The sequence below is a fragment of the Emydura macquarii genome, unplaced genomic scaffold (assembly GCF_026122565.2).
Source record: "Emydura macquarii macquarii isolate MOO-44397 ecotype Brisbane River unplaced genomic scaffold, CSIRO-AGI_Emac_v2 contig_2531, whole genome shotgun sequence".
Taxonomy (NCBI): Eukaryota; Metazoa; Chordata; order Testudines; family Chelidae; genus Emydura; species Emydura macquarii.
In genome coordinates, this window is record NW_027132668.1 from 5,493,299 (window position 1) to 5,518,881 (window position 25,583).

At 41.1% G+C, this 25,583-nt stretch overlaps 1 protein-coding gene across 5 annotated transcripts in view; it reads left to right on the top strand.

Moving 5' to 3' along the window:
* LIMS1 (LIM zinc finger domain containing 1) overlaps nt 1-25,583 on the top strand; it is a 121,451-nt gene that overhangs the window by 84,394 nt on the left and 11,474 nt on the right. For 3 of the 5 annotated variants that reach the window (XM_067563617.1, XM_067563619.1, XM_067563622.1), the window contains exons 1-6: nt 2,640-3,003; nt 5,223-5,382; nt 14,519-14,585; nt 19,805-19,925; nt 22,245-22,394; nt 25,053-25,203. In XM_067563617.1, the coding sequence (XP_067419718.1) occupies nt 2,822-3,003; nt 5,223-5,382; nt 14,519-14,585; nt 19,805-19,925; nt 22,245-22,394; nt 25,053-25,203 (831 nt within the window). In that variant the 5' untranslated portion in view covers nt 2,640-2,821. Of the gene's footprint in view, nt 1-2,639; nt 3,004-5,222; nt 5,383-14,518; nt 14,586-19,804; nt 19,926-22,244; nt 22,395-25,052; nt 25,204-25,583 lie in introns of those variants that run through there. The other 2 variants (XM_067563620.1, XM_067563621.1) reach the window with 1 other exon arrangement.

Genomic DNA, 25,583 nt, shown 5'->3' on the forward strand with positions numbered 1-25,583 from the left:
CATTATGGTACCAGTTCAGTAGTGCTCTGCAATATTGTTGCGTCAGTACTGGTATCATGATGAAACAACTGCCCCTTCCCAGTTATATGGGAGAGGCAAGATTAATAAAAGAATAGCGATAACAGCGTAGAATGCAGCAGCAGTTTACATGTGCAGATGGGGTTTCAAATTCAGACAGGTTTTTGTTTTAAGGGCTTAGGTAGGAGAACATTTTAAAGTTTCAAAGGAAGTTAAATTTGTGCTTTTTAACCCCGCCAATATAAACCTTAAACTAAGAAAAGAGCCCCAAGTGAGAACCTGCTCTTTTAATATTACTGTAATGATCTTTTTGATCCTCTATTTCCAATAGCACTAATATGGAGAAGGAGAAGAAGGAACATCACTGTGGCTACATCTCCACTGCTATACATACAATGCTTGTTCTGAATCCAGAACCATGCTCTGAATCCGTCCTCTGACCAAGAGCATCAGAATATAGCACTACAGCCTCAGCCCTGTCTATGCTAGAACTTCCACTGTGGCAAACACAGCATTGCTAGTCAATGGGTACGTTGTATTCTGGTGTGGACACAGCCTCTGACACTAGCATTGAGTACCAATATCACAGCGGGAGGGATACGGAAAATGGATGTTACTTTGATAGCAGCACTGTTCGTTGAACAAGGGTACCATGACTCTAAAACATGTTTTTAAAGTATCCTTTTATATCACAACTACTCCAAAGAAACAATTACACTTTTTGTCTCCTCTCATACACATGCCACATATTCTACTTCAAAATTCCGGTGAAAAAAGGGAGGAAAAAAAGTTTGTTAAATAGCATTTAACAAAGTTTAAGGTGGTGAGACAACAGTCCTATCCACACTACATTTTTTAAGTGTGATTGTGATTGGTTGGAGGCACAGTCAGCTTAATCGGGTACAAGTAACAGATTCAGTTTGTGTCTACACAGAAGCATCTCTGATGTCACAGCTGTGTTTGCACATCTGAACTGGCCATGCTACCTAACCATGTGCTAAGAGAGTGTTCACTATGTGGATAGTGCCCGAAGGTTGTGCACGTGGAGTGATATAAAACACCACATGGGGCAGTATGCTCAACAATGGCCTACTGCGCAGAGAGATTGGAGGATGGAGGACTGGCAAAACCCACTTACATGTACCTGGCTACTGTGTCCTGCCTTGCAACACAAAATAGTGTGAACTGGGTACCATGTGCAAGCTTAGATCTACCAAGGGTGACAGACTGTCAGTTTTAATCATGTTGTGTGTGGATTCAAATCATATTTAGAGCCAACCATAACAGAAAACACTTTCAAACTTGGTTAAAAATTGTAGTGCAAACAGGCCCTTTGGAATGGATTTTTTCCATGGCCCTTTTTCTTTTCCTTTTCAAAGACATTGGCATTTATTGGCGTTTATTAAAAGTGGAAGATGTGAATGGAATTCCCTTGATTTTTGTCAGGGATTTTTCGAAGACCCCCTGTGTTATTTGGTGTTCCCAAACTTTCTCCCTATTCTCCTTCCTTGCTTTCTCATACTTCCATATAACAAGCAAATTCTTTGGATACCAAAACCCTCTTGCTAAAAAGGCAAAATACATATGGCTTACTATTCACTTTTGTAATCAGTTGCTACAAAGGCGGCTGTAGCCTTTGAATGTGAGGTGTCAGTTATTTGAAATAACTTCCAATAATCCATTTTGGTTTGAAATCCTAAACTGTCAGATGATGGGCCTATCATAACTGGCTAAAATGTGATAAAGGAGTATTTTTTATTTCCAGAGAATGTAAAAAAGTACTTAATCTCCTGGATAGGACAACTTCTACTACTAAGAATATCTGCAGTTGTAGTGAGGGGAATCATACCAAGTTGAATGTTACATTAAAATAATTACCGTGTAATAAAACCCATGTGAACAAACCTGTAGTCAGCAGTAGAAGTCTTCATCTTTGTGATGATAGGATGATTGACATCCTCATAATCTGCTTTACCTTCCCCTCCCCCCCGTCCCTAATAGCCATATTAAATTCATTCAGGTTTCAGATCTGTAAGGGATTTATCTGTCAATGCAGTGCTATAAACACAACCTGGTAACTGAAAATCAAGATGTTTTGTTTCTGCTACTTACATCAGCAACAACAACTTATCTGACAGTTCTGCTAATGATGTATGAGACAAAATAGTAAACAACCTATCCACTTATAGCTATATCTTCTCTGAAGTGCTGGTAGGAAGAAAAAGATGTTTATCAGTAAACTCAGCACATTTTACTGAGAAGACACATGAGCACAGATTGTAAAAGACTAACTTTACAGTGTAGCCTAAAAAAACTTTAAAGCAATCTGTATCTAATGGCATAGGATACTTTTCTTGGTATATTCATGATGCAATATTATTGGAGTAATTTTCCCCAGTAAATATTATTAGCTATTGATGAGTTTGACAATGAGCATGTTGACTCACATATGGTTATCATAAAATAGCTCTTTTCTGTCTGAATGGAATTTTTATTATCAGCAGTAGATAGTGAAGACTGTAGGTATGCCCAAGTTTGTATTACAACCTTGTAATGGAATGTGTTCCAATGAATCATAGTAAATCGCAACATGTCATTCTAACTCTTCTGCTATTGAACTTTTAACTTGAAACTCTAGCAGAGAGCTCTGCAAGCCAGGCTAACTGATGTGAAACTTGGAAGTAAATCACTTTGCTGGGAACAAGGGGAAGTCCTGCATACTGTTTCTCCCAACAACTTTATTGTCTACAGCTTCTTTGCACTATACCAGTTGATTTTTTAAAAAATAAGGATTATATTAAGTATGGAATTCCAAAGCAGAGCTCACTCCTATATGATTCCAGAGAATGAAGAACTTCCACACAGGGTTATTCATGATGTCCAGAATACCAATGGAAATGAAGGCGAGAAAGCAGTGTCAAAATTACAACGTAGGCACAGTGACATAAAAGTATACAAAGAATTTTGTGACTTTTATGCAAGATTGTAAGTTCACTTTTCAAATTGGGGTGTTACTGTGGAAAAATTGTTTTAAAATCTGTAGATTTTTTTTTTTTATAATGCAATTTCATGTAAAATGTGTTTGAAACACTCTCTAACATAAACCTTTCTATTCCTATGATAAAATTTTAGTTTTGATCTCTACTAAAACTTGCAACAGTTGCTATAAACAAAACCATACTTTAATTTTGGTAAATTTTATTTTAGTTATATGTATTAGATTGGATTTGTAGAGTAGAATATGGCTCTGTGAGACTTCTGATTTTAGATTCTGTAACTTTTGGGGGAAATGTGTAAACTGTCCCATTGGTAATAGTAGAAAACTATTCTATATTAATCAGTAGTTCTCTAGTAACACATATTTCTCAAAGGAAAATGAAGAAATATTTGTTGCATTGTGTGGGAGAAAGGAGGGTTTTAAGGTTTCATTTTGCTAGAAGCTATAATTTTCCAAGTTCATTTTATGCTGTTGCCTAGATTGTATTTCATATCTGACAAATGCTGAAAGTTGAATTCTAAGCCACAATCTTTGCTTATCATTCTTAGTATTCAGGAGCTGTTGAGCTCTAAAGAAAGGTCACAATTCATACATAGTGTGATCAATATTTGCATCAAGTCCAGTTTATTCTGTTGGGTATGACAAATGAAGTGATTTAGTTCTCTTCCATAAAGCACAATGGTTTTGATTGAAATAGATTGTGGAGAAAGGCAATTAGCTATACCGCTCGCGCTTAGCATTTATTTTTTGTTCGTGTTTGACTGGAACACCCTGTAGAATAGAATGTTCTTGGTCTGATACTCTTTGTCAGGGATTTTGTTTCTTGCTACATTCTTATATAAAGTGCTGTAGAATAGAAAAAAGGAGAAGATTAATAATAACCAGTCAAGTTCTTTGTTAACAAGGGTTTATAGCCTTCTTTTGTGGTACAGGATAAGGAAAAGATTATAGGACACCAGCTTTCAGCAACTTAATAAGATATATGCTTGCTAGTACTTTGTATGAGATTGGTTCTGTATAAGTTGCTGAACGTCTTCCAACTCCTATTGAAATCAGTGGGAGTCACGGGCACTCAGTACCTTGTGTGGGATTGACCCTTCTATATCTGTGTTGGTATAGAATGATTTTTTTCTGAACAACACTAAAATCTGTTTATTTTTGAAGAATAAAACAGATTGTTTTATAAACTTCTAATTAAATATTTGGATCAAATCAGATTACCAGAAAATTCAAATACCTGAAATTGCCTTTGTTTACACTCTACAACTGTTCTGCTAACATTTGTCAGATGTTGTGAAACTTAAGAGTTGTCCTGTGCTTTCTCCATGTTACAGATAGGTGCGCAAAAGAAAACTTAGTCTTAAAGACTTATGTTTTGTGAATTTAAATTTAAGCAAGAAAGCCTCTTGCATTGTGAAAAATCAAGAATGGCCTTTGAAATGTTAGAGCCAGTTCCTCGGTTGAGTACAAAGGAGCTATATTGATTTATTGCAGATGAGGATTTGTTCCTAAAAATGGAGTTTAGTCCCTCTGATATTTGTAAATCTTGCATTATAATGTTACTACATTCCTTTCAGAAGCACACCCAGCATTATTATTTGGAAATTTTCCTAATCTCTGATTTAGATTCCATGTACCTTCAAGTCATTTTGCAAAATTGATAAATCTAAAGAACACTTTTTACCATTCCTTGCCTCTTAATTATTTCTGCCATAGCAGTTATGTTAGAATATTTTGTATTGTTGCCTCAGGTCTTTTGAATTGGTTTTGATATTCACTTTTAGAATAATGTTCTTGGTTTGGTCTCAGGTGGGAAAACATCTTTAATAACTGATGGAATTGGCTCTTGTCTTCCATAATCATTGCAATTGTTTATTTCCATTTTCTTTCTTCTTGTACCTGGGTGAATGAAAAGATAACCTGCTTTTTTCCCCTCATGCAAGCTTGAAAATGTATTTTTGACCAAAAGTTCTCAGAAAAGAGTGCTGCTTTAATTTTTTTTTTTTTGCAACATCTTACAACTTTTTCTCATTAAGGGACTGCTGCAACTCCCAGTATAGTCTATAGAAAGATTTCCATGATTTTAGGGAGTTGGACTGGAACAGTTGGTTTTTCAAAAGAGAAATGAAATAAAACCAGTGGAACTGTGTGTTTCCTTTTTCTGGAGAAGATTCACCTCTCTTTTTTTTGTTTGTTTTTGTTACAGTAATATGGCAAATGCTCTTGCAAATGCCATATGTGAGCGCTGCAAAGGGGGCTTTGCACCTGCTGAGAAGATAGTTAACAGCAATGGTGAACTGTACCATGAACAGTGTTTTGTGTGTGCCCAGTGCTTTCAGCAGTTCCCTGAAGGGCTCTTTTATGAGGTAAGTTGGTTAAAATGTTTTTCTTTCCTGAGTTTCTTGGCTTTTATGTTCAATACTGTACAAATGATAAATGCTGGCAGTGCATTTGTTTGTTAAATATTATCACAGAATGGTAGGAGCATTCTTTGAAAAGAAATATCCAGCAGAGACGGAAGGAAGTAGAGACATTTCTATGCCAATTTAGTGAATGTCACTGTCACGCTGCCTGGTATGGGGAACAGCTTAAAGCGCCAATCACAGGTCAGACTGCCAGAATACAGAGCATATACCCCAGACTGGTGGTATGCTCTATCCTAAGCTTTCACCAAGCCAATAACAAATGTGTGCTTCCAAAAAACTTAACTAGGTATTATGAAGCGACACACAGTCCCCTTCAGGCCTTCTAGCTCCTCATGCACCAACCAGACATAGAAGCCAGATTTCTGTGATAAATGATAATTATCACATATATTAGGTTCTTCCAGTTCCAAAGACCACACCCCCAGCTCAAAATATACTTCAGATCTTACCCAAAAACCACGCTGATAGCCAATCCTTTAGTAAACTAAAGGTTTATTAACATAAAAAAGAAGAAAGTTATTAATAGGTTATAATGAACCATATCCATTACAGTTGATTTCAGAATTTTTAGATCAGGATAATAGCAGTGGTGATAAATCTGCTAGCTTGTAGTAAGTCTCTCTGCATCAAACAGAAGATTGGGAGTCCTCAGTCCATTATTCAAAGCTTCCCCTTGTTAGAAATTATAGTCCAGAGATGTAGAGCAGGAAAGAGTCAAGAAGGTGATGTCATCATGTGCATGGAAAGTTACTGTCTCAAACTTAGAGTTAGGGATCACATGTTCTACGTGCCCTGTTGAATCACTGAGCCTCCACTGTTCATATGCTCTCTGAGGTGTCCTCAGGACTAGGGGCCTATTGGAAGAGTTGATTCTCCTTAATGGCCCATCAATCTTGACAGGCTGGTCTGGATATAAATCTCTCTTGTGGGTGTTACCCAGGAACACAACATGTTTGAGATACAAACACATAGCAAAGATTCATAACTTCATATACAATGATAATACACAGATTTAAACAGGATAATAAGCAGACTATAACTTTTCCATTGATACCTTACAAGGCATACTTTGTATGAGATTTATCACAGTTGTGCATGAGTGGTGATACCTTAGTATAAGCATGGTCATCTTTCTTTTTATACAGCATCACAGTCATTTCACTTTGAGGACATTAATAACATTTTGCTACAAATCATAAACATTAGAGATGGGGAAAACCTTTTAGATCAACCAGTGCCTCTCCCTGCCAATGCAGTTTTGTCTATAAAGATATATTATATACATTGTACTGGAAGCACACAGAAAACACAGCTGTTAAAACTAAATTAATGTAGAGAGAGAGAAATCTTGGCCCCATTGACTTCACTGAGGCCAGGATTTCACTGAGTGTTTCTATTAGAGATGAGCCCATGACCTGATATTCCGATTCAGATTGAATTTACACAAAGTCTGAAGGGATTGGATCAGGTGTTCCACTTCAGGGTTATCTATACTAAGGTTCAACATTTTAAACAAAACTAAAACAATTCTGAGTTAACACTGGTACTGTATGCTTTGGTCATCCCATTATATTATGCTGTCAGAACTTGTATCATTTTTGTTATGCAGTTCCATGATATAGCCATCTGGGGATATTCTAAATCAGTTATGTATTGAATTTAAGGGTCCCTTATCATATTTTTCTAAAATTTGTGTTCTCTTAGGCCATATATGTATTTTAATTTAATGCGGTTTTCTTTCCCCTCTTTTCTCTTTCATGGGGATTCAGGTTGACTGGGTCATTTTCACCAAGTACAAAATGACCTTATAGCTTTTGACCAGTCTATAAAATATGAGTGATTTGTATAGGGCAGGCTAAAGCCTGTGAGGTAGGTAAGTGTTGTCTGTATTTTACAGATGAAGAATAGAAACTTTGAAAAATCCTATGCAAACTTTTTAAGTGCTTAACTCTCTTGTGCATTTCTGAAAATCCTATCCTAAATGATTTTCCATGGCCACACAGGAAGTCTGTGGCAGCACTGGGACTAGAACTCGAATTGTCTTCATCCCAGTCCAGTGCTTTAACCACTAGGCAATCCTAGTCCAATTATAGTCTTTAATACTGGTTCAGTGTAGATTTTTGTATTTAATTGTTATTTTGTATCTTATTTTATATATAATAACCCTTTATTTACCACGTTATCTTTTTTGTAGAGGTAGGGGTCACTGCCTAAATACTTACAATCCAACTTAGTAAAATAAAATACATAGAGCAGCAGCTAAAGCCTGGAAAGATTTGTCACATGACAATCTCAAATGGCGTAAGCCAGCTCTTACTAACCTTCTGACATTGTCTAGGCTTCTAAGGGGCTTTAGACACGATGCACTGTGAAAAGAAGCAGTATTATTATTTCAATAACACTCTCACCAAGTTCACACAGGGACAATTCTCAGCCTTCCTGTTTTCCTGTATAGTCAGAATCATTGGACTCTCTCCACCAAACACATCTCATTTTCAGCTTTAATACATTTTTCATTACTGGTTTTATTTCTAATTCAAGAGTGAAGGAGATACAACCGGACGTAGGCTAGGCTATTGAGTGGGGTAGTGGAGCAGGAGTTTGGTTTCAGAGCAACAGCTCTATGCAAACAGCTGGGTAAGGAGGGGAGGAGGATGGTTGCAAGAAGAAAAAAGAACTGAGAACTTGTGGGCTGTAGGGCTGCAAAAGCAAAGGTAGGGAGGGCAAGCCTGGGCAGAGGTGGAGTAGTGGGTGGGATAGGAGTAGTGGGGAAGAGACAAACAGAGAGAAATCAAGAACAGGGTGAGGCAAAGCTACTGGGAGGAGGGAAGCAGGATAGGCTGGATGAGACAGTTGGGTAGAAGCCATTAACTGGGACCCAGCCAGGATATCCATCTGAGACATGCTATAGTGGCTGCCCGCAGGCACCTGGAAGGGAGAGTGTACAGCATACTAGCTGGTAGAAGAGGAGGCTGGGGCAGGGTGATTGCTGTGAGCTTGCTGAGAATTTGCTATTCTCTGGCTGGCTTCAGGATCCAGTCCTGCAAGAATTCTGCAAATCCTCAGATGTTGGAGCAGTTCTTGGGTACCATTGTAGTGGCAGAGGAGAAGGAAGGTCTTAAAACACAGCTCAGCTTATGTTCACTCCTAACCCAAAAAGATTAAAACCCCTTCAGTACTCTCACCCAGTCCGTATGTGAATAGTCTCAGAGAACATCAATAAGCCAGTGCCCTTGTGGTATTTGGATGTATCAACAATAGAGCAAATGCCTCTCCCCTCCCCTTTTATCTATTTAATGCCTCCCTTAACATTCTGGTCTATGGTGTGAAAGCATCTATTGTCTGGCCACATTGGAAGAGAGATAGAAGCCAATGGATGTGGTTTATTCATGGATTCCAAGGCCAGAAGGGACGATTGTGATCATCTAGTCTGACCTCCTGTATAGCATGGGCCATAGAACTTCCCCAAAATAATTCCTAGACCATAGCTTTTAGAAGAATGTACGATCTTGATTTAAAAATTGCCAGTGATGCAGAATCCACTTCAACCATTGGTAAATTGTTCCAATGGTTAATTTCCCTCACTGTCAAAAATTTATGCCTTATTTCCAATTTGATTTTGTCTAGCTTCAACTTCTAGCCATTAGATCACGTTCTTCCTTTCTCTGTTACTTTGAAGAACCCATTATTGAATATTTTCCCCTTGTAGATACTTACACTGTAATCAAGTCACCCCTTAACTATCTCTTTGTTAAGATAAATAGATTGAGCTCTTTGAGTCTCTCACTATAAGGCATGTTTTCTAGTCCTCTAATCATTCTCATGGCTCTTCTTTGAACCCACTCCAATTTATCAACACCCTTTCTGAATTTTGGGCACCAGAACTGGACATAATATTCCAGCAGTGGTTACAACAGTGCCAAATACAGAAGTAAAACAACCTCCCTACTCCTACTCAAGATTTCCCTGTTTATGCATCCCAGGATCACTTTTTGGCTTTTTTGGCCACAGCATTACATTGGGAACTCTTTTCAGCTGATTATCTACCACGACCCCCAAATCTTTTTCAGAATCACTGCTTCCCAGAGTAGAGTCCCCCATCTGTAAGTATGGCTTACATTCTTTGTTCCTAGAGGTATACATTTACATTTAGTCAGATTAAAACACGTATTGTTTGCTTGCACCCAGTTTAAATAGGGTGCAGCTTTATTCATGTAAAATATCTGGGAGTACCTGGAAATAAATTGCATAGGGCAGGTTCATCATCATTTCCTTAACCATTTCCACACAAGCCCAAACTTGGTCCCAGCCATTCTGTTGCTGGGACCCCACCACCCTTTCCTCATATGAGGTAAAAGAGGGTTAAAATAGAGAGGATTTGGCTCCCTGTATACAAGTTCTTAATACCCCTGCTGGGCAAATCTTTGACTCGCTTCCTTCCTGCAGAATTATGGACTCACCTCCCCCTGTATCCGGTTGGTTTTTAATATCCTCAGGGTCAAAATAATGAATCATTCCTTCATTAGGTCTTCTCTAGGGACTGCCCCGAGACCACCCTCTAAAAATTCCCAAACTAAGAATCTGCTACAAGGATCCCACTGGCAAATATAAGGCCCAATAGACAACTGGTGATGATAGGTGATGACAACCCTGGGTTGCCGGCGACTCCGTGTACTGATGTATCTGGTCCTCTGGAATCAGCCATATCAGAGACAGGCACTTCCTTGTCTGGAAATTGCACAAAATTGTTAAAACTCCTGTCATGAACCCTAAACGTTTGGGGCACCACTGATATTTGTACACCCCTCCTGAGAGCCCTCACGTGCTAAGGTTCCAGTGCTACAACCATTAGTTCAGTTCCTTGTTGGCTCCTGGTGCTTGGGTCCCACAAACAGTGCACCAACCTCCTAATCCTGTGTGCAATCTGGAGGACTGGCAATTGAGAACATGTATCACTGCCATGTTGTCACACCAGAAATGCACTTTTTTGTTTGCAAAATCCATTCCTCAAGTAGGCACTTCCACTAAAATGGAAAAGAATTCCAGGAATGTTATATCCTTTTCTAGAGAGACAAGGTGAATGAGATTTGCGGAGGATACCAAGCAGGGAGTAGTTGCAAGTGCTTTGGAGGATAAGATTAAAATTCAAAATGATCTGGACAAATTGGAGAAATGGTCTGAAGTTAATAGGATGAAATTCAGTGGGAAATTACTGCATAATAAGGAGTACCGTGGAAAGAGAACTGGGGGTTATAGTGGATCACAAGCTAACTATGAGTCAACAATATAAAACTGGTGCAAAAAAAGTGGGATATATTAGCAGGAATGTTGTAAACAAGACACAAGAAATAATTCTTCCACTTTGCTCAGCACTGATGAGGCCTCAACTGGAGTATTGGGTTCAGTTCTGGATACCACACTTGAGGAAAGAAGTGGACAAATTAGAGAAAGTCCAGAGAAGAGCAACAAAAATTATTAAAGGTCTAGAAACTGAGCTATGAGGAATGATTGAAAACACTGAGTTGGTTTAGAATGGAGAAGAGAAGACTGAGGAGGGACATAAGTCTTCAAGTATGCAAAAGTAAAGAGGAAGGTGATAAATTGCTCTTCTTGTCTGTTGAGGACAGGACAAGTAGTAATGCGTTTAAATTGCAGCAAGGGAGATTTAGGTTAGATTATTAGGAAAAAATTCCTAACTTTAAGGTTAGCTAAGTGCTGGAGCAAATTACCCAGGGAGATTGTGGAATCTCCATCATTGGAGGTTTTTAAGAACAGGTTCTCAAGGAATGTCTCCAATTATTAGCAATTGAGAAGTCTCCCCCCACTGCCTCCTTTGGCCTCAAAGACACTACAGTTCTCAACTTTCACCAGGATATGCTTATCCATGCTTTTGTATGCTCAGGAAACAGATTCTTAGGCCCTCTGTGTTCTGTGTGTGTAGGTAGATGCATTTCACTGGTGTGAAATGGGGCTGGTGGGGCTTGAATCCAGGATGATACACACTGGTTCACAATCTGTATTTCACGAGTGCAGCACTCTTTACGCCAGGGTTGCAATATTAGTTAGTGCCATTGATACAAAAAAATCCTAGGCACGTTTCCCAGGTTGATTCACATCTTTTTTTAAGATTGCAGCAACTCCTGCAAAATACAGGAGCAAAGATTCTCATACAATCCAACAATAATCATCCCAGCTTTAACATAACTTTCATTGCATGCCAGAATATGTTAAAATAATTTGTAAAGTTTTGTTTTTAAGTTGGTAGTTAACCAACTATTGCTGCCCTTTTTATTTTAAGGGTGGTGGAGGTACTTTACTGCTGGTGTTATATATAAGTCCTTGGTCTGGGATCAGCCTTGATACACTTGTTTTCCATTATGTTTGGCCTGATAAGTTTAGCATGTTTCCTCATCTGACTAATCTGAATAGAATGAGTCCAAATGTAAACCCCAGATCTGGACTTTTTTGCTTTGGATTCACATCCACACTTTGAGGATCCAGTCCACCTCTAGTTTTATACCATAATCTGACAACAGTATGCTCTGTATAGATACTGCAAGGAGTTTTATAGCATGTCAGTGCACAGCCATGTACCAACAACATCATAACAATGTACCTGAATTGAGAGCTTTGATGCCAACATATCCAAAGAACAATGAAACATAACCCTAAAACACTGATGATAATCTGCAGAATGTAAATCAGTAAGCTCAAGTATGCATGAGCGCACACACTTAGTGATACCTGTCACGGCAGCCCACCACTCTTACATCGAGTGTGGTGACACTCTAGTCAGAAAAATTATTTTGTCATGTGGGCTCCTTTTCATGTGTCTGCTCAGGTAGGAGTAGAGCCTGCTTATATGGTGCTCAAGTGCAGATGGCCCATTGTCGTGGGGAAAAATACACAGGGAAGCTCTTCCCCCTTGCAGAAGAAGTAGAGCATAATCCCTCCCAAATGCTCAAGGAGGAGGACCTGCCTTCTAAGAAGACTGAGTTTTGCTTGAATAACAATTCATGGTTTGATAAATCAGGCACAAGAATTGAAGAATTTTGCTTTTGAGGTCTGTGGGTTTTTTGGTTTTTTATATATTTAGCAGCCTATGGCAGGACCAGAGGGATGCTGCTGCAATGAACAAACTTTACTATTTATATTACAGTAGCACATGGAGGCCTCTCTCAGGATGGGTGTTGTTTAACAGAAACAGTCTTAAGGAGAGAGTCCTTGAAGGAGCACTTTTTACTACAGTATATCTCTTTCCAGTAAGTTACTAAAGACCTGGAGATTTGCAGCTAGCTAGTGATTATTTTGAGATAAGCTTTTCTACTTGGAAACATTTGATTCTTGGAAGTCCTGTATATGTCAGTCAAATGACCTTTTCTTAAAAATGTATATTGTGGGATTAGTTACAGGGATTCAGGGTTCTCACTGCCAGACAAACAGTAGAATCAGCCACAGTGTACTGCAGAAATGAGCTAAAAATAGATTAAAGCAAACAATATGCCTGCTTGACACAAACAGAAGAGAATGAAAACCTGTTCAGCCTACCTAGTTTGCACTGATCCCCAAACAGAGTTAATATGTATAGATAGCTCCATTGTATCACTCAGTAACACAAAACAGAAAGCATTCAAATTTTATATGTTCATGTCTAAATCACTCCTAACTCTTACATTCATTCTATTTTATAGCATTAAGCTGTATGACATTACAGAGAGTTTGGGACGTTACGGAATGATCCTTTTTGATTTGTGTTAACATCAGACAGGTTGGAATACTCGCTGTAGAACTCTGGCTTTTCATTCCTTGTGCCCCCAGTGAAGTTCAGCATGTGAACTAAGCTTGGGATCTCAAGTTTATAGTGGAGAGCAGTCTGCATCATAAAATCACCTTCAACCTTCTGTATTATGATTCATAAAGATAAAAATTCTGTGATTCTTAGAGAATCATAATAGAGTATATTATGTAGTATATATTATGTATAGTATATAGGGGCTAATGTGTAAATGTTGTACTAGTCCTAATTTATGCTTAATATTCACTGAGTTTTTGTTTTTAGTTTCCAGTTGAAAATGCTTCCCATTTCCTCCATTTTTGTGGTGGTCTCAGTTTGTAAAATACCAAACATTTTATAGTAAGCACAATGATGTGTGTCTGGTTTTAACAAGTTAATTAGCATTTGCATCTGGTTATGAGTGAAATCATTTCCCATCTGTTTCTATGAAAATGAGTCTGAACCAGAAAACCACATCTGAACCACCTTAGACTTTGAGAAAGTTCAGATCTAAATCCAAGCTTTGTGTCTGGCCTCAAACTCTGTAATGGGCCAGGTTGAAGCCCCGAATCTAGAACTTTATTGAGAAAGAGATCAGATACGAACTTCAAGGCCGGGGCCCATATATATATTCGCTTCATCAGTTAGTCAGATTAATCGAATGGAAGTTCTCTTCCTAAATTTTTCTGTGTATTATAATACTGAGCTGGAAAGTTGTTATGCACAGTAAATTGAAGAGATTTTTTACATGAACATTCCCCATCCTCTTGCACTTATTTTCTGCAATATGCTGGACCGTTCTTTCAGGAAGTGCAGAGTGCAGAGATCAGAGGGGTTCAGGGAAAATGCTTCCTAAAGGAAATGTGTTTATAAACTGATCCAGTAATTCAAAAGTTAATTCCTGCCCATAGCACATGTTGCATCAGATTTTCTGTATCCTGTCTGAACTTAAATATTGTCTGACATAATGTAAATGATAACACAGAGCAAAAGTTTTATACACTCAGCCTTTTTAAAGGAGTAATACTGTAAAAAAAATGTATTCCTTGCTTAATGTTAACATAAAGTAGCTGGATTTAGCATGCAAGGGGTTGATCAGTTTGTCTAATTTTCTATGACAAACATCCGTTTCTGTGTGTCTCATCTTTGTTGTAGCCAAGTCATCTTTTACAATTTAGTTGCATTTGGGAATGATACGGTATTATGAGAGTATTTATATTGTTGATGTAAAATATGAAGTACACTTTTTATGTGATGTAAAATATGAAGTACTCTAACTTCCAGTTTGCTTCCCATTTGCAGTTTGAAGGAAGGAAGTATTGTGAACATGATTTTCAGATGCTTTTTGCCCCTTGCTGCCATCAGTGTGGTAAGTTTTATAGCAGGTGAAGTGTTTCATATTGATCATCCAGTAGATGCTCAATATATAACCTTGGAAAAGAATGTAATCTTTCTGAGCCTTCCCTGTGATGGGAGGTGTGCAGCTCCATGCAACTGTATACATGACAATCCAGAATGAAGTAGACTTCAGAAAATGTTGGGAATAACCAAAGGACTTATTAAAATACAGAGAAGCAGGCAGTAAGGTTTAAAAGATGGATGAATTCATGCAGAATTATTAGTGATTTAGAACTTGGTTCAATTAACACTTTAAGGCCATTTATGCGCTTTTGGTATGTTATGATGTAACAAAGTTCCTGTGCAGCTAACACTCTCAGGCCTGGTCTGCAGTACACAGTTAGGTCAACATAAGCTGCCTTGTGTCAGTGTCTACACTGCAGCCTTGTCCCACCGATACTACACCAATATATCTCCAACTCCACCTTCACAAGAGGTGTAGGGCTTATATCCCTGTAGTTAGGGTGATACAGGGTCTGTATAGACATTGTTACTTACATCAGCTGTTAGCTCTCTTGTCAATTTCATGTCTTCCTCTCCTGGAGAGCTGGGTGGCCAGACCCTGCTCTCAGCTGGGAGAAGCAGCAGCCCAGGTGGCTTCACACACACCCTGCTCCCACCTGGGAACATTGACTGTCTTGTCAATTTCATGGCTCCAACCCTGCCAGCTCCTTGATGGGGGAGGGAGAGGCCTAGGGCTGCTTCCCCCCACTCTCAGTGGGAAACAGGGTAGTGAGAAGCCTTGTGTGACTTCCCTCCACTCCCAGTGGGGAATAGGGAGGTGGGGGTGCAGCCTGCTGGAACCCTGTGGGGCAGCTGGGCTCCTGGCAGGGAGCTGTCTGCAGAGCTGAGAGTGTGGGCATTCAGCTCCCCACGTTGCCCGTCTTAGGTCAGTGGAAATGCTCCACGGTGGTGCAAGAACTCCAAAATGAGAGCTGCAATACCACATGGGTACTAAAACACTTGTGACTGGGCAAAGGGAAATTATCTTGGCTGATCTAAGCACAGTGTGGAGGGAGCCACAGTGCAACTCTCCAACCTCACTCCTCCTCAGCCAATATAACTTCTGATCTGAAGGAGCCCCCACTCTTCCAGCCCTGAACCTTCCCACCCTGAGCAGTCTGGCAAAGCTCCTCAGTCCTGATGAGCAGTTCCATTTGCTGACTCATTTCAACCAGTGGGATTGAAGCATGGCTTAAATTCTCCCTGAGTATTTCCCAGAGACTTTGGGACTTCTGCCCCACGGGGCACGCCGGGGCTCCTGTGGGTTTGAAAATATTTACCAGAGCTCCGCTCAGGAAGGCTCCAGCTGAATTTAAGCCCCGGATTGTAGTATGAAAATGCAATGGAGGGAGCGAGTGATGACTGGCTGAGTTGCCTCTGATCTCACAATGCTTCTCTGCCTGCAGCACCAAATGGGTATTGTATGTAACTCAGGCTGCTTCTTCGAGTGCTGGTCCCTGTCTCTATTCCACTCTGGGGGTACATGCGCTCCATACATCCAGAGCCAGAAAATTGTGCAAGCGGTGTCTGTTGGTCCGCACATGCGCCCTCCCTCACTTGTGCCTCCCACTGAGGATAAACGGTGGGGCTCACCAACTGCCTCTCCAGTTCCTTCTCGCTGCCGCTTGGTTTGGGTCCGAACCTCCAGTGTCCAAAGCTTCAGCTTTCTTCTTTATCTGTGAAAATATATTTAGATATGTATAAATAGCTTTTTTTATATTCTAGAGTTATCTGACAGTTTTAGTGTTTTATAGTTCGTCCCCCACCCCAGCTTCCTCCCCCCATAACCTATTTGGGTACTCGACCATGCCCAGGACTCTGGGCTTCAGAATTTGTGCTTCCTGCCTGCAATCCTTCTCAGTCAGTGACGACCACCAATGGTGCTTCAGGGAAGCCCACATCGCAGCAAGGTGCACTATCTGCTGTTTGTTCCCCAGTTGTACCCAGGAAGGATGGGAACTTAATCTTAGGAAGCACTTAATACAAAAGGTCACGAAGCTGCAATTGGACCCAGGCCGGGGATCCTTCTCTGTACATTGGCCTGATTCAGCAAGGAGTTCACCTCTTGCCGTGAGGTCCAACTAAAGGGAGCAAAGGAGTTTACCCCCACAAATCCCTTGTCAGGATCTTCTCAGGGAAGCAGGGAGCATTCTCATAAGCATGAAGCTAAGTCTTCCTCCAAATCCATTTTGAAAAAGTTGGATTCAGCCCTGCCTAAACTGACCATTAGCTCAGCCCAAGAGAACTTAGTATGTTCTAAGTCTCAGAGACATGACATACTGGTGCCTCCGAAGCATGAACCCTGGGATCTGCCAGCACTGACAAAGACCAGTCATCTAGAGGTACCGTCTCTGTCTTCACTGGCTGTGGTACAGATTTTCTCTACTGCAGCTCCACAGGTCTGGGTAGACCGGACAGCACTCTCTCCAGAAAGAGCCAAGACCCGCGCTCCTCCTGAAGAGACCTTTGCTCTCCCAGACCCAGAGTCTCTCGCTCCCTATTTTGAGAGAGGTTATAACTCCACCAGGGGAGCCAGCCTTAGGGAGGAATCTGTCTCCCTTCCATTTTCAGGCTATGATTTCCTTTCAGTGCCACTGTCGGTACCACCATTGGAACTGGAATTGGCTTTCTTCTCATTGGGAGATTCTGAATCACACTGAACCATTATACCTTCTTCCTCCAAGACGCATCTTCCCGGTCAGAAGAACTGGGCCAGTTTGGGACTGACCTCCACCTTCTCATTCGCCTCAGAACTGTAGGTACTTCATGCCATGGGAACCTCCACAACTCCCATTCAACCCATCCTGTTGGCCATAATGTGGTCTAGTCAGTTAGGGAGTCACCCCTTTCCTCACCTTTGAGGGGACAACAGGAGCTGCCCTTGGATCCTATTGAGGAAGAGTAAGCTCTGGATCCGGTGATTCCGTTGGATCTGAGGAGATTGCCGTCTTTATCGCCAGATGAGGTGCTGACTCTGTCTCCATCCTGCCTCCCACCTAACACACACACACCCCGACCACTATAAGCATTTCCAGGAACTCCTTTGCAGAATTCCTCTTGAGGAGGTTCAGGATCCTCAGTGCAAGTTCTTGGACATCTTTCAGTCCTCCAACTCCAGTAGAATAGTGCTCTTGGTTAACAAAGCCATCCTGGAGCCAGCTGGAGTGGTCTGACATACCCCAGCTACCTGCACCCTGCCTCTAAGAGGGCAGAGAAATGGTACTATGTCTCAGCCAAAAGGTGAAACGTTTCTGTTCTCTCACCCTGCTTCTAATTCTGTAGTGGTCCAAGCCACCTCATTAACCCTACTTTCTCATTAACTTTTCTTTTGGAACATTAGCTTTTTGCTCTATGTCTCTCCTATCTATGAAGATCACATTCCTGGTAGCCATCGCCTCAGCCAATGGAGTTGGTGAGCTTGGGGCGTTGATGTCGGTTCCTCCTTACATGGTATTCCATAAGGACAGGGTTTCATTACGTTTACACCCTAAATTCACCTGAATCAGTCTGTCCGCTTAGCTGTGTTCTTCCCAAAACTTCACACATCCTCAGAAGAAAGGAGGCTCCATTCCTTCAATGTTTGGTGAGCCTTTGTCTTTGTTCTCTGCAGGTTATAAAAGGCTATCAGGAAATCCCCTGGACTATTTTTCACCATAACAGAAAGGGTCAAGGGTCAGCCTGTATCCACTCAAAGAATCTCAAAATGGATCTTGGGCTGTATTTAGACAATAGAGCAAATCTTCCCCCTCCTCATGGGGCTACAGCTCATTCTGCAAGAGCGCAAGCAACATCTATGGATCTTTTCAAAAGGTGCCTCTACTTGATATTTGAAAGGCAGCTACATGTTGCTCAGTCCACATGTTTTTTAGACACTGTCTTGGTACAAGACTCCTCTGCCAATGCATCTTTTGGAACAGCAGTCCTTTGTTCGGCTCTGCCATCTACAACCTCACATCCCCTTCCTATTTAAGGACTTCTTGTCAATCACTTGCAGTGGAATACACATAGGGACCAGAGCTTGAAGAACAGACAGTATAAATAATTAGAGGTTCTTTGGGATGTGTGGTCGCTATCTGTATTCCACTTCCACAGTGAAGAAGGAATTAGAGAGGTGGTCCTGCACTTGATCTCCTTGGTTGGAGGCACGAGGTGAGCCAGAGCACGTATACAGACCAACGGACGCTGCTTTCAAAATTTTCCAGCTCCGGGCACATGGAGCACATGTGTACCCCCACAGTGGACTACTGATAGGACCACACATCTCAAAGTTACTATAAGGTTAGTATCTTTCTTTTTTCCAGTTTTTTCTAAGTGTCATCAAAATTGATCTTCAAAAGTGATCATGTTAGACAGACCAACAGAGAAATGACATCAGGTTGAGTGTTAGGCCTCCAATTTGCCTGGCCAGCAAGAAGTGCCTGTATCGTCGTCATCCTGATTTGTGTTGTATCCCATTCCTCCATCCTTCGGTAGATTGCATCTTCAGAGCAGGGACTGAGTCTTCCTCTGCATGTGGAAAGTGCCTAGAGCATTTTGGGAACTACTAGAGCCCTGAAATTGACAAGAAAACCAGCTGGACCCCAGGAGCTAAACTCTGGTCTCCGATGTTTTTACAAAAAAACCAGAAGATTCATCACCAGAAGGATCTGTGCCGCCTGCCCATCCCCTCCACTGCCCCCACCCCAACAGCGCCTCCTGAGCGCATCCTCACCCACCACAGGGGGGTGGCACACATCTCACCCAACACCCGATTCTAGGCACGCCTCCTTGCACCACCGTGCCGCCCCCCCTCCCCGGTTTACTCAGAGCAGAAAGGAGAAAGTAATTAGGAAAAAATCATGCAGAATAAAGAACGTCATGAATATCAAGACAGCATAAGAGATCAGATAACTGAAAACAGTGAGGGACTAAAAGGAAAACACAGATATACAGAAATGAAGTGCACGAGGGAGGGTGTGTAAATGAAGTGTTAGCTAGGAGGGGAAGTGCTCTGTTAGTAAGGGAATTTGCTTTGGATTCGTAGCTAAAAATAAGGTTGAGAACCAGAGCCCCTTGAGCAATATACCTGAACACACATGCTGGGAGTTTTTTGTTTATTTTACTTTGACTGGTACAGTGTTACTTAAAGCACTTTGGTATTTAAAACAACTTTGTTTTTTAACATCCAGGTATTTTATTTATCTACAGGTGAGTTCATTGTCGGTCGTGTTATTAAAGCTATGAACAATAGCTGGCATCCAGATTGTTTCTGCTGTGACATCTGCCAACAAGTACTGGCGGATATTGGATTTGTCAAGAATGCTGGCAGGTAGATTTTCACCCCCTTCTGTAGTGATCGTGAGGGTCACAGGGCGTCGGTTCACGTACGCGGGGAAGGAGGGGAAAAGGCCGTGGGTTTAAACCTACTCCATTAGGTTCTCTTCCGGGATGGTGGCAGGGCGATCCAAGTTGCCGGGAGACGCCCTTTCTTCCGGGTAGCATGGCCTAATGGCCTGAGTTAGCAGGGCGGCCCTGTAATCAGGGTCACATGGCCTAGTAGCCAGAGTCAGTAGCACGGCCTCCTTGTCGGGGCAGTGTGGCCTAATGGCCAGTGTCAGTGAAGCAGCCTCCTTCATCGGGGCAGCACGGCCTAATGGGGCAGTGTGGCCTAGTGGCCAGTCAGTGAAGCAGCCTCCTTTGTCGGTGCAGCAGTGAGGTTGCAGTGCGAGGTTGCAGTGCCCAGGGTAAGGGGGCTCAGGCCCACCCTGCTCCTCTGAGCCCCAGCCCAGGGCCCTGTCGGTGTTGGGGTTGTTAGCCACGGGGTCAGCGGGGCTCCACCTGAAACACGCTGATGGTGACTCTACTGCTCCCCCTTTTTACACTTTTCGGGCCCCCTGAGCTACTTCCTACCTTGTTGTCGTTGGCGACGCTCCACGATCATCTGGGGTCTGTGGGGTCCCCTGTACATGTGGCCCCCACCGGCTCAGTCCCTCTTTGGGGCTTGTCTGGTAGCCTGGGCTCCAGTTGGGGCTTGGCGGGGTTTGGTTCTTCCCTCCGCAGGAGCAGTCACCTGGAGAGAGCCATCGGGAATGCTTCCTCCCTGGTCAGCCGTCCGCCCCAACTGAGCTGGGTGACTGGCTTTTGTACCCCGACCCCCTTCCTGGCTGAGCATGCCCAGCAAAAGCACGTGGGCATGTTGTCTTCAGCCTGCAATGAGTCCTTAACCCTCGCTATACCAATGCGGGGCTGATACCTCCTGTCACAATGAGTGAAGTGATGATGGGGGTTACAGTTTATTAAAGCTTCTAAAAATCTTTAATTGACATAATGTAACTATGGGCATAATTTTTTGGTGGGGCAAACTGCAAGCCTCAGGCAGGTGTGGAATTTGTCCCCCTTGGCCTGACTGGAGCTGCCCCCAAATATAGAAGTCAAACTACGCTAACCTCTTTAATAAAACCCAGGTAAAGGAGTAATTGAAGTATCTCTGTTGACATATAAGGTACCTTTATGGGGCAGGGATTCAAGAAAGTCTCATCTGCAGAGAACATAGCCCAAAAATGAAATGTAAACATTAAGAATTGATTTTTTTTTTTTTTTTTTTTTAAACACTTACAGAAATACTTAACGAATGTTCCACTATGCCTTCAGATTTTCCATTAGGGTCACTGGTCACTTTGTGGGTCTGTCGGTTACCTTACATCACTCAGTGCCGGTAGGGTATATTGAGATATAATGGGTGGGAGAATATTTTGAAAGTTGTGTACCAGAGGCAGACAAATATATCCCATTAATTCTTTCACATGGAATGTCAGATTTTTCTGGTGTGATTCCAGCAACTCGTGCTTCATAACCAGTGGTGCTGAGGTACTAACAATTTAGATAAAAATGTACACCTCTACCGTGCACCACTTTGGAATTCTGATGGCATTTCTCCAGAATTGTTGCAGTCAGTGCTTTTTATTTTCTTTGTTAATGCTTTATTTGTGAATTACCTGACTCAGATGATTTTATATTAGTGATCCTAGAAAAAACAGTAGTTTGGTTCTTCTATAAAAATGTTGTTCTTATTTGCAGGCTCTTTCAAGGCCATTATGGGCCAGATTGTGGTACCCTTACTTACCCTTATTTATTAGCAGCACCTTACTTCTGCAGTAGTCCCCTTAACTTCAGTGGGACTATTCCTGGAGTAATATATTTTTCATTATGAGTAAATGTTCTACAGCCCTATGGTCACTATCTTGCAAACATATACATGCTTATTTTTAACATGACTTCACATGCTAAAAATGCCATAAATATTTGCCTAAGTGAACATTTTGCTTCCCATCTAAACTTCTGATAGTAACAGAGTAAACACTCGGCAACAAAATCTTCAGCAAATTATAATTCCTTTTTTACTTTTATACATACGTTAAATGCAAGAGAACAGAAGAATGAGCCCCTGTGCTGGATGGAAGTAAACTGACTGCTATTTTTCCCCTCTCTTGAGCTCAGTTTCCCTTAAGGATACTGCTTACATGATTTATCCAAATAGCAGATTGACTCGAGAGCCTAATAGATTTTTTGTTTGTGTTTTTATTTTGTTGTAAAATTCCAAAAAGTATTTACTTACTGTTACTATTTTTCTTTTTTCTCTGTTTTCTAGGCATCTTTGCCGTCCTTGTCATAACCGGGAGAAAGCCAGGGGTCTGGGAAAATACATCTGCCAGAAGTGCCATGCCATTATTGAGGAACAACCCCTCATATTCAAGAATGATCCTTACCATCCTGATCACTTCAACTGTGCCAATTGCGGGTAATTATATTTTATGGACGAAAAAGCTGATTTTATTTGTTTTGTCTGTTTAAATTTAAAGTCAGTTGTATTTGTGTAACCCATGCTGGCAGAGTGCGATTCTTTGTCCACTCTAGTAGCTAGACCACGTATGGAGACTTGAGTTTGCCATTACCTCTGGGCTCCTGGACTTGGTCCTTTAGCTCAAACAGTAGGCAGGGGTAATCAATTATTTTTTGTCAAGGTCCAAATTTCTTCATCAAGGTCCAGATTCCAGAGAAAATAATAAAAAAAACCAACCAAACAATGATGCTGATAATAAGTAAATAAAAAAATTTTGGGGTCTGTTCAAAAGTGTCTTGTGGTCTGGATTTGGCCCACGGTCCACCTGTTGTCAGCCCCTGCATTAGATGCTCTCATGCTTTTAGTTTACAGAAGTCTGGGGTAGAGTCCCCTCAGAAAAGCTTAAATGAAAGCTGAGGGTCTGGAGCACAAGATGGTGTCGGGAGAGGTGGTGGTACCATTGTGCATATCCCCAGTTCTAGCTCTGGGCACTGATAAGGATTTAAGTAGTGAGGAAAGGACAGATTTTGGTAGTACAATAGACACAGAAGTGACCAGACTTAGGCCTTGTCTACACAAGCACTTATGCTGGCAAAACTTTTGTCACTCAGGGGGTGTGAAAAAACACATCCCTGAGCAACATATATTTTGCTGGTATAAATGCTTGTGTGGACAGCGCTGTCAGCGGGAGTGCATCTCCCACTGACATAGCTACCGCCACTTGTTTAGGTGGTTTTATTATGTCGGTGGGAGAGCTCTCTCCCGTCAACATAACATGGTTACACAAGCACTCTTACAGCGGTACAGCTGTGCGGCTGCAAGTTTTAAGTGTAGACTTTTAAGAGAGACTGGATGCGGGAGAGAACTAGAGGGGAACTGAAGATGGGACTGAGGTTGCATTCCTTGAAGGTTAGTCCAGCTTCAAGTGACAAGAGATACAGGAGGAAGTGAAGAGGAAGGATGAGAATTTACTTTTGGAGGGAGATAGGGTTTGAAATGGTGTAGAAGATGTGAGACTGGACAGAACCTCACCCCCATGTAATCTTTTAGCATAATCCAACCATTTGTAACAGTGAGGATAATTAACCACTGGAATAGTAGTAGATTCTGCATCAGTTGAAATGTTATCAGATTTATCAGTAATCTGATTTACAGCCACTCCTGTTTGTGTGGCACATAATATTGACTAGGATTCAAGGTTATAGCACTATGAACTGAATGAATGAAGAAGTCAGAATGCCCAAAACCATAGGCTGAATGAACTACTACTTTGTGGAGTCCGTTTTTAAGACGTCATTGGCAGTAATCTGAATTATAATGTAGGAAATCCCAGTAAATGTTGTATTTTTTCTTCACTTATTTTTAAAAAATTAAAAGTGCATCCCCTCTCCCGTTTGCTTCCCTCTTTTGCTGCTTAACTTATTCCTCTGCCTTTTCTAGTTTTTAAAAGCAGATTGTAAATCATGCCCTCCTCTTTCTTTGAAACAATGTGTCTTCAGCTGTGGCAGCTGGTCCTTGTCTTCAGGGCTGAGACACATCCCCAATTTTTACAGGTTGCAATGGCAGCTGTGTTGACACTATACAGGTATAGCACCATTGCTCTTGGTGCTCTTGGTGAGAAAAAAGAGCTGCTGCTGCAAACAGCTCTATGGAGAATCTGAATTTTCAAAGTGGCCTCTGGAGCAGCTGGACATGGCAATTTCCCATCCAGAGGGAGCTAAAGCTCACTTGGAACTTAGCAGGGGGTAAACAAAGATTTTTCCCCCAGTTTTCCATGTCCTGCACAGAGATGCTGGATTCGAGGTATTATGGGAAATAACACAGGTGCACTAGTTGTTTGTAGCTGGCCATCCACTTATTTGGTGGAAGGGAAGTTTTCACTGTAAATAATTTAGTGCCACAGCACAGATCAGTTTTTTAAAGAATCTGTAATCCTAAAGCAAAAGCAGTCAAATGAGATCATCATTGATTATAGTCAATTTTTAAGCTCAGTCCTGTCACTGTCATTTTAACGGTTCTTAATAACATAATTATTCAGATTTATTATCCAGTTTAGTGGTTAAAACAAAGTAATATACAGAGATTCTATGATAGGAAGAGAAGATACACGAATGTCACATATAGGTGCATATTTTTCTTTATCCTTGAACCCTGTAAAGGCATGGAGGATTAACTTGGACCTAGAGCACTAAATTCTAGTCTCAGTTACACTGATGTTAATCCAGAGTAAATCAGATGACTATAGTGGATTTATACCAGTGTCACTGAGAGCAGAATTTAGCCCAGTGTATCTAGAGGTTACAAATGATCTTGTGTTCAGTGTAGATGGAAGTAAGAAAATGATGAAACTATTATAAACCAGATATTTAGAGAAACTAAGAAACTGAATTTATTATACTTATCACACATTTCTGAATTTTCCATGCAAACAGTCAACCTCCAAGATAAAATCCACTGAACCAGGCTATTTTGAACAGTAGCTTCCAAATCCCTTAATGGAGTGTAAATAAAACATTTAAAATAAATGCATAAAAATAGGGTCACCCATTAACTAAAATCATTCTATGTATTCTTAGATTCTTTGTATTCATGTTTAATTCATTAACTTTTGAACAGGAAGGAACTTACTGTTGATGCTCGTGAGCTGAAGGGAGAATTATATTGTTTACCTTGCCACGATAAAATGGGTGTCCCCATCTGTGGAGCATGTAGGAGACCAATTGAAGGACGAGTAGTGAATGCTATGGGGAAACAGTGGCATGTGGAGGTAAATGTCAGAGTGTATTGTATTTTGGCATGAATATACTAGGTCTGGAATTTTGTGGGTCAGTTTCAATAAAAAGGATTAAAAGAATCTACAAAAATGGATGATGAAGTAAGTTGTACAGCATGTCTTTAGTTGTAATCACACACAAGCTTTATTCTTTTTTGAAAAATTCTGCACTTTGAGAGAGGTTCTCTGTGTTTCAGATGGGAAATACTAGGATAGAACTCAAAATATCTCTTAAATCAGCAGAAACTTTTTAAGTGTATATATACATGAGGTGACTGGCACAAAAGTATGGTTTAACTGCCATGAACTTCCTATATGGTCTTGGGCAAGTTATTTAATCCCTCTGTATCTCCATCTATAAGATGGGGATGATA